The sequence below is a fragment of the Podarcis vaucheri genome, assembly GCF_965113315.1.
Source record: "Podarcis vaucheri genome assembly, chromosome: 4".
In the NCBI taxonomy this organism is placed as follows: Eukaryota; Metazoa; Chordata; class Lepidosauria; order Squamata; family Lacertidae; genus Podarcis; species Podarcis vaucheri.
Genome location: NC_138762.1, coordinates 16,316,125 through 16,329,358, shown reverse-complemented (window position 1 = coordinate 16,329,358; position 13,234 = coordinate 16,316,125). Strand labels below are relative to the sequence as shown.

The window sequence follows — 13,234 nt, the reverse complement described above, 5'->3', positions numbered from 1 at the left end:
TTCTAGAAATGCGTGCTCTATTATTTTTTTAAACAAGCCATTTTCTCTTAAAGGCTGAGAAGACTATGATTGTATCCTTCGTTATCAACAGAGGAGATGTTGGCCATCTTATAGAACATGCTTGGAAACACCAGTTGACCGCCGGCTCAATTGCTTTGATTCCTTCAAAAGACGTCGTCCTTGCTGCTTAAAAACGCTTTCACCTTGTGGTCCCACCATGTTTCCTATACTGGCTTAAACCATTTCCTAAAATGCTCCTTCTGCCGTTCCTTGCAGTCTTGTTATTGAAGGAAGATGCCTGTGGGAACTTTGGTCTTTTGGTTTCTGCACAGTCCAGTGAGAGGAGAGTGGTTGCCTACATGCCCGGCGACATCATCATTGGGGCTCTGTTCTCTGTGCATCACCAGCCATCTGTTGACAAAGTCCATGAGCGGAAGTGCGGAGAGGTGAGGGAGCAGTATGGCATTCAGCGAGTGGAAGCGATGCTCCATACGCTCGACAGGATTAACCAGAACCAGACCTTGTTGCCAAACATAACGTTAGGTTGCGAGATCAGAGACTCTTGCTGGCACTCGGCGGTTGCTCTCGAGCAAAGCATCGAGTTCATACGGGATTCTCTCATCTCAGCGGAAGAGGAAGAAGGGCTGATGAAGTGCGTGGATGGCTCGACATCTTCCTTCCGCTCCAAAAAGCCCATCGTCGGCGTCATCGGGCCTGGGTCCAGTTCTGTGGCCATCCAGGTCCAAAACTTGTTGCAGCTCTTCAACATACCTCAGATTGCTTACTCGGCAACCAGCATGGACTTAAGTGACAAGACCTTGTTCAAGTACTTCATGAGAGTGGTGCCCTCGGATGCGCAACAGGCTCGGGCGATGGTGGACATAGTTAAGAGATACAACTGGACTTACGTCTCTGCTGTGCATACTGAAGGTAAGGGAGAACGTTTATTTCATCTCCACATTCACATGCAATAAGGATATGTTCTGGGTTGCAGTATTAACATAGAGAGCATATACCATGTTCTATGTTTGTAGAATCAGTATGATCTAGAACTGATTATTTTCTGTTGCCTCAAATTTTGAACCCCTTTATCATAATACATACAGCAAGGGCAGTGGCGGAGGAAGCCTCTTGGGCATCTGGGGAGGTGTGCCCAGTGGCGTGGTGAACCACCCATAGAGGCGGGGCGTGCAGCGCCACACGGCACCCATAGGGGCGGGCAGAAGCAGAGCTAGCGGCGTCGGCACACGTCCCAAGGGGGCAGGGCCGTCTTAAGCATATCTGGTGCCGTGGTGCAAAGATCTCTCTGGCACCCCCCCCCCGGCAACTCCAAAACAAGGGAGGGGGCAGTGGAAAATGTCCTCTGCCTCCCCCACCGCCCCGATCCCCAGCGTTGTGCTGGTCCCGTGGGTTACCCAAGAGGCGAGGTCCAAGTCTGGTCCGTGGTCAAAGGTGCAACGTGGAGGCAGTCCGTAGTAGCTGGAGCTGGGTGCAGGGCAGGGAGCCGGGTGAAGTCAGGAACAGGCAAGCAAGCAGGGAGCCAGGGCAGGTCAGGAGCTCTGGCAGAAAAGCAGGACAGGGTTCAGGCAGGAACTAGCAACCAACAATGTTGCTCCCACAATTTAGAACTGGGGCTGGCCGGCTTTTATCTGCCCCGAGGCATAGGGCGGCCCCGATCCTCTGGTGACTCGCCTCTCCTGGCCTGGAGGAGAGCACTCCTCCTGCGGGAACTTAGTTCCCTCCGCCTCTCTGCCCTGAGCCTCTGCAGCTCAGGAGAGGCTGGAGGGTTACCGGACCCAGAGGCAACCTCACCTTCCCCTGACAGGGCTGGGAGTGGAGCACCTGCAGGCAATGGGTCCTCCATCACCTCAGGGGCCAGAGCACACTCAGCTGATGCCTGCACCTGAGGATCCAGCACAGGTGAGGACCCTTCGGGCTCAGGCCCCAGCCCTGGCTCAGCTGGTTCTGGAGGCGGGGGATCCTGTGCAGGCTGGGATCTCTCAGGTTCAGCATCCGAGTCCGAATCCCAGGCCATCACAGGTGTGGCGGCGGTGATCAAGCAGGAAAACGTGCTGGCGGACATGCTCTCCAGCATCGGGGCTCCCGAGAAGGCAGCCCAGGAAGGCTGCGCAGTGTCTTTCACCAGGAAGCGGGAGGAGGAAAACGACCGGGAGCAGGGCTGTCTTTAGCAGATGCAGTGGCTTGGGAAGAAAGCTGCACGCCTACCAGCCATATAGTTGGTGGGGCACAGCTGGCGGGCGTGCAGGGAAAGGGGAGGCTGCCGGCAAAGCCACACAGCTCCCCTATTCACTAGGGCGCCCCTGAGAGGCCGGCGCCCTGGTGCAACGAACCACTAACACCAATGGGAAAGACGGCTCTGCAAGGGGGTGCGTCGGCATTGCCGTGCTTCCCAGAGAGGTCTGCTGGCAGCGGGGAGCATCCTGGGAGGGCACTTGTGGTGATGTCACCCCCCTCAGGGATGGCACCTGGGGCGGACCACACCCACCGCACCCTCCTTGCTCCGCCTCTGAGCAAGGATACCCCACCTATCTGCAAAACGCCTACTTCGCAGAGGATAAGCTCTAGTGATGTTTACACACCCCGTTCCCAAAACTAGAAACAAACACCTATACCCTACAAAAAAACTTGAAAACCCAGACAAAAAAGGAGGAAGCACACCCAAAACGGATAAGCCCTTCTCAAACAATCACAATAAAAATAAGTCCCAAACACCTCATTAAAAATAATATAAAATGGGGGGGGGGGAATGACATGTGGCCCCGGTGGGCACTAGGGTGTGTGTATGAAGGCATTGTTGTGTCCACTGGGGAACCCAGATATGCATATATAAATGCATAAAAATACCACACATCACCACAATAAGCTAGACAATCCTACTTGTACCAGTTAATTAATAAAGGTTTATTGGCTGTGATCTTCCCTCTCTACACTTTATAATACGGACAAAGATATGTTGATCTAATATTGGACTGAAGGTAAGTCTTTTGGTTTCCATCTCTGAGAATTCTTGCTATGATCTGATCTTAGTGTCTTGTTCCAAATTCTTTTGTGAAACCCATGGACCCTTTCTTATTCTGCGTTCAGGATAATTTGTGCTCATAATGCTATCAGTGTGATCATGCACAAAACATGCTTTCAATACTATTTCTGCCAGCAAAACTTTTGCGGCAGTCCTACTGTTTCGTTTGAAATCAGTGCATGTCCTATAACTTCCTGCTGAAGTTCTGCAAATGTTCCGAGTTTCTGTGTTTATAGCCCCTCCAGATAGCAATAATGTGTTGGGATTAGGAAAGCACCACAGAACAACTAATAAAGCAGAATAAATCCACCACAGATGCTCTATTATTATGTCGATAATATATTGCAGATCACAAGAAACACTTGCGTGTGTGAGAAAGTGGAGGGGCAGAAACCCCAATTTTTAAAATTATATTTCCAGAAATTCCACATACAATCTAACACACACACACATATATATTTAAAAATATATATTACCAACTTCCCATCCCATTTTCCATGCTGCTTTTCTTATTCCCCCATTGCTGTACCCTGTCTCCCCTCTTTTTACATGATAATCATAACATAATAGTCTCTAATTATTTCTGTTGATCATAATTCAAATCCTAGAATCATAGAACCATAGAATCATAGAGTTGGAAGAGACCACAAGGGCCAGAGTCCAACCCCCTGCCAAGTAGGAAACACCATCAGAGCACTCCTGACATATGGTTGTCAAGCCTCTGCTTAAAGACGTCCAAAGGAGGAGACTCCACCACACTCCTTGGCAGCAAATTCCACTGTCGAACAGCTCTTACTGTCAGGAAGTTCTTCCTGCTCATGGATTCTTCGTGTTATGATATTTCTTCAAATAACCCAAAAAGAGCTTCCATTCTTCAAGAGAAAAAAAAATGTTAGACTCTCTTATTTTAGCTGTTAGCTTTGCTGATTCAACATAATCCATAAGATTGCTTTCCATGGTCCTAATTCAACACTCTAACCATTTCATCATACTTCTCCCTCCCTCCCTCCCTCTACTCCTTTCATCACCCAGCGGGGAAAAGCTTGACCTCCATGTTGGGTGTTGAAGAGAGACTTTCCATTTCCTGAGCTGGGCTGTGGTTCAGTGGTAGAACATCTGCCTTGAGTGCAGAAGGTTCCAGGTTCAATCCCTGACATCTCCAAGGAGGGCTGGGAAAGAGACTCCTGCCTGGAACCCTGGAGGAGCCGATGCTGGTCAGATGGACCAATGGCCTGACTCTGTATAAGACAGCTTCCCACGAAGAGCTGCCATGGGAGAAAGAGAGCCATCTCTCTGTCTGCCTCCCATAACCAGCTAGGTCAACTTCCATGTGGCACTGAGGGGATGAAAGTACCAGGCAGAGCAAAGTCTTCCACCATTTGCAGTCTGCTAGGGAGGAGAGGCCATGATCCGGATCGGAACCCACTGCAGGCTTCATCCTAACCACAAGCCAGTAGTTCCCCTGCCTTCCTGTTGGCATTGCAGCTGGAGAATTTGGAGAGGATGTTCCTCTCGTTGGCACTATATCCTTAGCAAGCAGAACATGCGCCTGGCAATTGGTTGATATGCAGAAGGTTTTCCATGTCACTTGCCACTTGACCCAGTAAAGTGCTTGACCCAGAAGTCCTTTAGATGACATTTTGAAAATGTCTGGCTAATTAGCCTAATGAATCTAACACTGGAGGCAACAGTTGGAGTATTCATCACGTGGATGGCAGCTTTAAACAACAGAGGAAGAACTGCTGGGGAAATGGGTGGAATTAGATGGAAATGAAACTGCGGGCAGGGTGATGCGAGAGACACCAGTTTATTTGTTTTGAAGTGATAGCTTTCCTTCCTGGAGTCCTGGCTTCATGATTCAGATGGACCACATAAGCAGGGCACAGAATGTGGTGTCCAGCTGATCCTTTTGTCATGTGTAGGAATAAAAACATAGAATGACCGACTTACTTATAGCCACCAGACAAGTTACAGCATGTGTTGTGGAAATTTACTAGGCCTTTATTGATTTCGAACAGGTGTGGGCTAGTTTAGACAGTGGCCTTCCCAGCTCAAGCTGCAATCTTATGTACAGTGGTACCTTGGTTGTCAAACTTAATCTGTTCCATTCAACTCCCAGAACCATTCGAAAACCAAGGCGCGACTTCCAATTGGCTGCAGGAGCTTCCTGCACTCAATTGGAAGCCATGGAAGCCACATCGGATGTTTGGTTTCCTAAACAACATTAAAAACTGGAACACTTACTGTCAGAGCTGCTCCCAGATCCTAGCTCACAGAGGATCACGCTAGCCAGCGTTCACTTTATAAAAGTCTTTATTGAATTACAGTTTCCATTTCCAAGCTGCTGCGTGCAGCTCTACGTCTTATAAGCTAGACCGGCGAAGCTCCGTCTGAGTCTCCGCCCCTTGTACACCAACTTAATATCCTAGCCTTACTCCACCTTTTCCGCCTGACCGTTCTTCTTTGGGTCCCTCTGCCCCCCGTGGTCTCTTCCTTCCTGGACTCTTCTGACGCTGACCCCTCGGACCCTCCTGTCTCCTTGCATCGGGCTTTAGGACCTGGCTCCCTTTCCGGGCTGCTTACTGCGCCGCCTTCCTGTGCATTTGAACTTGGCGCGCGCGCCCAACCTTCCACTTTCCGCTTGACCGTTTCTTCGCTCTCCGATGGAGGTGTGGCCACTCCTGACTCATGCCCTCCCCCCTGCTGCGAGCTGCCAGAGCTCGATACCTGGCGCCTTTCCTCCCCACTGCGCTCTGTTGGTGACGCTGGCCCCGATTTCCAACTGCTGCCCTCTGAACCCTCTCTGGACCCTTCTTCCTGGGGTGTCCCCCTAAGCTCCCCCCTTGCTCTGGCCACTGGCGCTCCTTTCTGTGAATCTTCTGATTCACTGGACAGACTCGGAGATCTCGGGTCGTCGTCGTCACTCATCTTTTCTTCGGACTCCTCCCCCTCGCTCTCTGTTTCCTCCCTTGCCCTCGCCTCTGCTCCTGAACCCCTGACACTTACTTTCAGGTTTTTAGCGTTCAGGAGCCAAAACGTACGCATATCAAGACATTCGAGAGCCAAGGTACGACTGTACACTTAAGGAAGAGTAAGCCCCACTGAACTCAGTTGCACTTCCTTATTTATTACATCTATATACCACCTTTATCTTCTAAAGATCTCAAGGTGGTATATATACATGGATTTCCTTCTCCCCACTTCACCCTCACAACAACCCTGTGAGGAAGTTTAAGCTAAGACATGCCATATTTTTCGCTCTATAGGACGCACTTTCCCCCCTCCAAAAATTAAGGGGAAATGTGTGTGCGTCCTATGGAGCGAATGCAGGCTCCTTGGCTTCAGCGATAGCAACATGAAGCCTCCGAAGCGCAGAGGGAGCGCTCTCTCCACGCTCCAGGGGCTTCACGATGCTTTCGCTGAAGCCTGGAGAGTGAGAGGGGTCGGTGCACACAGACCCCTCTCACTCTCCAGGCTTCAGGGATAGCCGCCTGAAGCCTTCAGAGTGCAGCGCGAGTTCCCGCTGTGCTCTGGAGGCTTCGGTTTCCTTTTGCTGAAGCTGGGGGAGCAAGACTCTCCTGGCTTCAGCAGAGAGGGAGAGCTGTGCAGCGCCCCTTCAGCCAAGCGGGAGGAGAAACGGAAGGGGCTCCGTTTCTCCTGCCACTTCGCTGAAGGGGCGCTGAGCAGAGAGGGGGAGAATTTTTTTCCCTTGTTCTCCCCCTCTAAAACAAGGTGCGTCCTATGGTCGGGTGCGTCCTATAGAGTGAAAAATATGGTAATGACTGGCCCAAGTTCACCCAGTGAGCTTCACGACGGAGTGGGGATTCAAACCCTAGTTTCCCAGGTCCTGGTCCAACACTCTAACCATTACGCCACACTGGTTCTAATTCTGTGTAGATAGAAGAAGAGCTGTGCTGGATCAGGCTAAACCAGTGTTTCCCAAACTTGGGTCTGCAGCTGTTTTTGGACTACAACTCTCATCATCCCTAGCTAGCAGGACCAGGGGTGATAGGACAGCTGGAGACCCAAGTCTGGGAAATACTGGGGGAATGTCTACTGGTCCAGCGCTCTGTTCTCACAGTTGTCAATCAGATCCCACTTCTGGGAGGCTGGCAAACAGGACCTGAGTGCAAAAGCTTCAACTTCCATGCATAGGATTGAACTATAAACTCACATATTGTATAAGGTTTAAAGAATAATATGCACCAGAAAAGTTCATTGGGAATTGGAGTATATAAAGAATATTTATCTATCCCTGGAACAGTAATATTGAAATGATATTCCACCATAAATGCTGTTTTCATTGATACAATTTTTCCTCAGATAATTCACCACTCTATATTCATCTGGATTTTACAGCTTTATAAAATCTGAGAATAAGTTTGCTATCATGTTTTGCCTTATAAAATAGGATGGTATGAAATGAACTAAAGTAAGATTTCTTTCAAAGCATTTCCCCTCTTTTTGCTCTGTTTATAAATGTGTTTGCATTTGTATACTAATAATATATAATGTTAATATTGTATAGTGATAGAGAGTTGTGCCTGGAGATGGGAAGACTCAGTGGTGATATGATAGCCATCTTCAAATATCTGAAGGGCTGTCACATTGAAGACGGAACAAGCTTGTTTTCTGTTGCTCCACAGGGCAGGGCCCAAACCAACAGATTTAAATGAGATTCTGATTAAATTTTAAAAAGACCTTTCTGATGGTAAGAGCTGTTTCAAGAGTTTGGATGGAGTTTGGATGGAGTTAGACAAGACGGGTCCCTTCCAACTCTAGAATTCTTTGATTCTAAGCAGCCATTCTCAACCTTGGGTCCCCAGATGTTTTTGGCCTACAACTCCCATCATCCCTGACCACTGGTCCCGTGAGCTAGGGATCATGGGAGTTGTAGCCAAAAAAGATCTGGGGACCCAAGGTTGAGAACCACTGTAAGGGATCGAGAGAGTGTTCAGCCTCAAAAGATGAGCTGAGCTGAACTCAAGAGTGTTTGGCTTTGCCTTGCTGCTACCAGGAACTTTCTCCTTTGTAACACATAAATCATTGCCTACAGTGGAGTGTCTCAGTTGAGTTTCCCACAACACAATAGACCATGGGTAGGCAAACTAAGGCCCGAAGGCCGAATCCAGCCCAGTCGCCTTCTAAATCCGGCCTGCAGACGGTCCAGGAATCAGCGTGTTTTTATATGAGTAGAATGTGTCCTTTTATTTAAAATGCATCTCTGGGTTATTTTGGGGGCCTGCCTGGTGGTTTTTACATGTGATGAATGTGTGCTTTTATTTAAAATGCATCTCCGGGTTATTTGGGGGGCATAGGAATTTGTTAATTCCCCCCTCAAAAAAAAAAAACATAGTCCGGCCTCCCACAAGGTCTGAGGGACAGTGGACCGCTCCCCTGCTGAAAAAGTTTGCTGACCCCTGCTATAGACGAATGCAATGCTCTATGGATGCCCATCCATCTCAGCCATCATGGCCAATGCTCAGGGGTGATGGGAATAGAACAACACCTGAAGCTGTCCATGCTACCTGCCACTGCCATAGACTTAGGTTGTGTTTCTGCCTGGTTTAATTTGAAAAGCCATGCTGGTGTTAGGTTTGTATATTTTCTCCTCTCGTACGTCCTGTGCAAGCAACACCAGAAGCCTAGTCAGCAGTCTGCATCGTAAACTCCCTTGGCTGGAGAGAAAGAGGGTTGTTGGTTTTTTGCTGATAAATATTTGATGGTCTAATGCTGCCGGGAACTACAGTACAATGCAAACACAACTGTCTCTGAATGGGAATGAGATGGACGACACCTCCCCCCTCCCTCACTGGTCCCAGTCCAGCTCCTTCCAATGAAATGAATGGGGCATGTTGAAGCCATGCCCAATAGTGAATGTCTGTACAGAAGTCAGCCCTATTGGGTTCAATGGGACATACTCCTAGTTAATTTAGTATCACAGCCTAGTAGCATAGGGAGCTGATTTATACAGAGTCTGACAATTGCTCCATCTTTGCTGACTGACAGGCTCATTAGGATTTCTCATAGGGATCTCTCCCCACCCAGCTGTGAATTAAACCTGGTACTTTCAATATGCCTTAGCTCCGTTGATTTCAGCGGGGTATAAGTACAACACATATAAATTGACTAAATTTGACTAAACTTTGGGAAGCAGTGGAAGACAGGAGTGCCTGGCGTGCTCTGGTCCATGGGGTCACAAAGAGTTGGTCACAACTAAATGACTAAACAACAACAACAACAACAACAACAACAACAACATATAAATTGGACCAGGAACTTTGGTTGTTGTTTTTATAATTGTGTTTCCTTAATTTTTTATTCATGCCTTTTCATTTTAAAACGTTTGCCTAACTCTCACCTATAAAGGACCTTGAACTAGCTAATAACCAAGTGAATACAAAATTCAATGAAACACGTGGGCATTGCAACGCAACCCATGATAAAAGCAATTAGAACTGCAGCAATTGTCCAATCAGCCAAATGTCAACTAGCAGTGAAATGTTACACCAGTTAATGCCTTTATCCTTGGTGACATGCTCTAATAGCTTTCTCTCTCCCCCAAGGAAATTAGGTTTGTAATGTACTCTCCAAACAACAACAACAACAATGACAACATACCTGGTGAAGACTTTTTGCCATCTGAAAACTTCAAAAATAAGCCCGAGCGAAAGTCCTGCCTTTAACCAAACTTTCACCCCCTTCGTGTCTCTTATGCTGAGTCCACCTTTGGTCCACCTTGTTCAGTATTGTCCACACTGACTGGTAGCAACTCTACATAGACAGAGGTATTTGCTGGCCCTGCCTGTAGATGGTGGGGGTTGAGCCTGAGCTCTACACACATGAAACAGATGCTCTACAACCACGTTTCCATGAAGGCAAGCTGGAATGAATTTTCCCTACCTGGAAATTATTGTCTTCAAATTTTGCTGTTTCCAGGTATGCTATAATAAGTCATAGTTGGCACAAGCCTTTGATAAGCTTTTCCTCCATTGCAAGGGGTTGGACTAGATGACCCTTGAGTCCATTCCAACTCTGCGATTCCATGATTCTATAATCAGATATTTTCCAATTGGTATTTGGCAGGAATTGATCAGTAGCCAAATGGTAACAATCAGCATTTGACAGCACCGAGAAGCCACAATCAATATTTGACAGGCTCAACTAATATGCAGCAGCAATCATATTTTTAATGTGGAGGGCAGCAATTTTTGACTATGTTTTCCCCAGCAGTTGGCATGCAGTAGCGGTCTTTATCTGACGTGAATGTTTTGCAGCTGACATGTGATTGCTGTCAACATTTGGCATCCTCTAGTAGCAGAATGTAGGCTGTTTTGAAATTTTCTCCAACCATCCCTTCACTCACACAATGGAACGAGGCAAATGTTGACCTCCCTGAATTTCTGTCCCAGAATTCAGATAACAGATGTTGAGGTCCAATGCCAATATCAGTACCGGAATTTGTTACGTCTGGAAATCCAGCAGACTTTAACCATTAATGTAAAAGGAATGCAGGAAGCTGTTAAACTTGTCAAGTCATAGAATCATAGAGTCAGAAGAAGACTTGCAGATGATCTAGTCCAACCCCCTGCTTGGTGAAGGAAATCTAGAGCTGGAGCATCTCCCAAGAGATGGTTGTTCAGCCTCTGCTTGAAGATGACTAGAGAGGGGGAACCCACCACCGCTATAGGTAATTGGCTGCATTGTCAAACTGCTCATATTGTCAAGAGGTTCAACCAAGATCTACCCTACTGCAACTTGACCTCATTAGAACCAGTCCTGACCTCTGGGAAGTAGAGACTCCTGAATCCTCAGAAAGAAGGCTCTATCTATCTATCTATCTATCTATCTATCTATCTATCTATCATCTATCTATCTATCATCTATCTCTAGCTTACTAGCTAGCTAGCTGTCATCTATCTATCAACTATCTATCATCTCCAAACCAAAAATATAAAGGAAACTAACTTCTCCACTTTTCCAATGAGCCTTTCATAGAGGAACGAACCATTCTGACAAACCTTTCCAATATTTTGGGATGATGTCAACTTCAGCCATCCCAGTCTTTGCCCAACCCCCCCAACCCCATCTTATTGAAAACAAAAACCTTGCAACGGTAAACAAGCCATTGATGAAGGACATTTCCTGCAGAACAAATGCCAGGTTGCTCATCTGTCTCCAGCACAATTTATTGCCTGAACCAAGGGCAGTGAGACCAATGAAAGTGGCATTGCTCTGGTGTCCTACCAAACAGAGATACTGGAAATTTTTCTTTCTCTGCCTCACACTTCCCCTTTCTTCTTCTGCCACTTTGTGGGTGGGGAGCACAGAAGCGCAACCACCAGCAGCTGGAAACTGAGCCTTCAAGTAAGGCTTTCCTGAGCTCTTGCTGCAGGAGACAGAAAGGGACAATGTTTGCAGAGGAAGATAGAGGAATCTCATAATTTCAGCACTGGAGCATATTACATCATTCCTCAACCTGGCATTCTCTAGATGTTTCAGCCTACAACTCCCATCATGCCTACGGGCCATGCTGAACGATGGGAGTTGTATTGCAAAACATCTGGAAGGACAAGGCTGGGGGAAGTTGCCATTCAGTGGAATTGCCTGCAATGCCCCACATGACTTGGATTCCAAGCTCCTGCAATGGAATGACATCAGCACTCACTTTGTGACATCGTTGTTGAAATAATGCGGCTCACTGCAGCCAATAGGATTAAGTATCAGGGTGAGCAAATGACACAAAAGAATATGGAAAGGAAGGAAGAAGGAAAATAACAGCAAAAAGAAGAAGAAAATGTGAATATGGTTGAAGCGTGCGGAGGCAGGAAAAGTGGCATAGCATCAATTGCTGGCACCCGGGGCGGGCAATTGCCAGCCCATCCCTTGCCACTAGTGACCCTGAAGTAAAGCGGGGCTGTGCTGAGCCACCTGCCCACCCACACAAAGGGGAGCCCAGCTAGCTGATGGCAGAAAGGAGCACTGGGCCTGGCCATACTGGGGTTGTCTAGGGTGTGTGTGCCTGTTTTTTTGCCATCTCAGAAATTGTGCGCCTGGGGCTACAGTGCCTTCTGGCACACCCACACACACTATGCCCCTGGGTGGGAAATGGTGAAGGTCCATAGGTCTGTCAGGATTTTCATTCTCTCCTGTGCTGCAGAGTGTGTGTGACTACTAGATCACATGCTCTGTGTGTTGACATTCCATTCTTTGGAAGCCTGAGAATGGAAGGAATTGTGCGCCACTTCCGTCTTCTTTGTTCTGCTGTTGTTGCTCTCTCTCGGAGAAGAAGAGAACATTCCATGATTGCTCTGTTCTTTATTTTGATCCTGTAAATAAATCACTAAACCCAGGTGCCACGTGTCCTCAGCCTTAGCTTCTGCTAGACTCTGCTGTGTACGACATGCATGCATTTTTGGGTGTGTGTATTGCTTGTACATCTGGAGGAGTGAATGCTGTGCTATGCGTTCCGGACTGGTTTTGGGAGAGGGCCATCTCCCACTAAGAATCACCAAGAAGGTCATGAGTAAAGCATCTGATTTGCATGTAAGGTAAAGGTAAAGGGACCCCTGACCATTAGGTCCAGTCATGGCCGACTCTGGGGTTGCAGAGCTCATCTCGCTTTACTGGCCGAGGGAGGTCATGTGGCCAGCATGACTAAGCCACTTCTGGCGAACCAGAGCAGCGCACGGAAATGCCGTTTACCTTCCCGCCAGAGCGGTACCTATTTATCTACTTGCACTTTGACATGCTTTCAAACTCCTAGGTTGGCAGGAGCTGGGACTGAGCAACAGGAGCTCACCCCGTCACAGGTATTCGAACTGCCAACCTTCTGATCGGCAAGCCCTAGGCTCTGTGGTTTAACCCACAGCACCACCCGCATCCCATGATTTGCATGTAGTGGGTCCTAAATTCAATTCCCAACATCTTTAGATAAAATTAGGAGAAACTCCTAATGCCTGAAATCCTGAAGAGCCACTGCCAGGAGACAATACTGGTGTGAATCCCTGGTTCCAACATAAAACTGAATGTGAAAGAAGGGAAGCTGGTTTAGCTCTGCTCTAATAGTAAGCAATTTAATCATCAATAGTGGTGTCCAACAGCTTGTCTATAGAATCACAAGCTCCGTAAAAATCAATATTGCATATGAGGGTTTCTTATTCCCAGTGGCACGCTTATATATGGTTAAACAAA

General features: G+C 47.6%; 1 protein-coding gene and 1 long non-coding RNA gene across 6 annotated transcripts in view; one reads left to right on the top strand and one right to left on the bottom strand.

Annotated features, from left to right (window-relative positions):
* The window catches only part of GRM5 (glutamate metabotropic receptor 5), a 291,461-nt gene that overhangs the window by 24,248 nt on the left and 253,979 nt on the right, over positions 1-13,234 (top strand). For all 5 annotated transcript variants that reach the window (XR_014218745.1, XM_082219004.1, XM_082219005.1 and 2 more), the window contains exon 2: positions 54-930. Coding sequence is in view for 4 of the 5 variants with exons in the window: in XM_082219004.1 (XP_082075130.1) it covers positions 252-930 (679 nt within the window). In the remaining variant the exon portion in view is untranslated. The remainder of the gene's footprint in view (positions 1-53; positions 931-13,234) is intronic.
* LOC309530689 overlaps positions 1-13,234 on the bottom strand; it is a 165,397-nt gene that overhangs the window by 34,835 nt on the left and 117,328 nt on the right. The window lies entirely within an intron of this gene.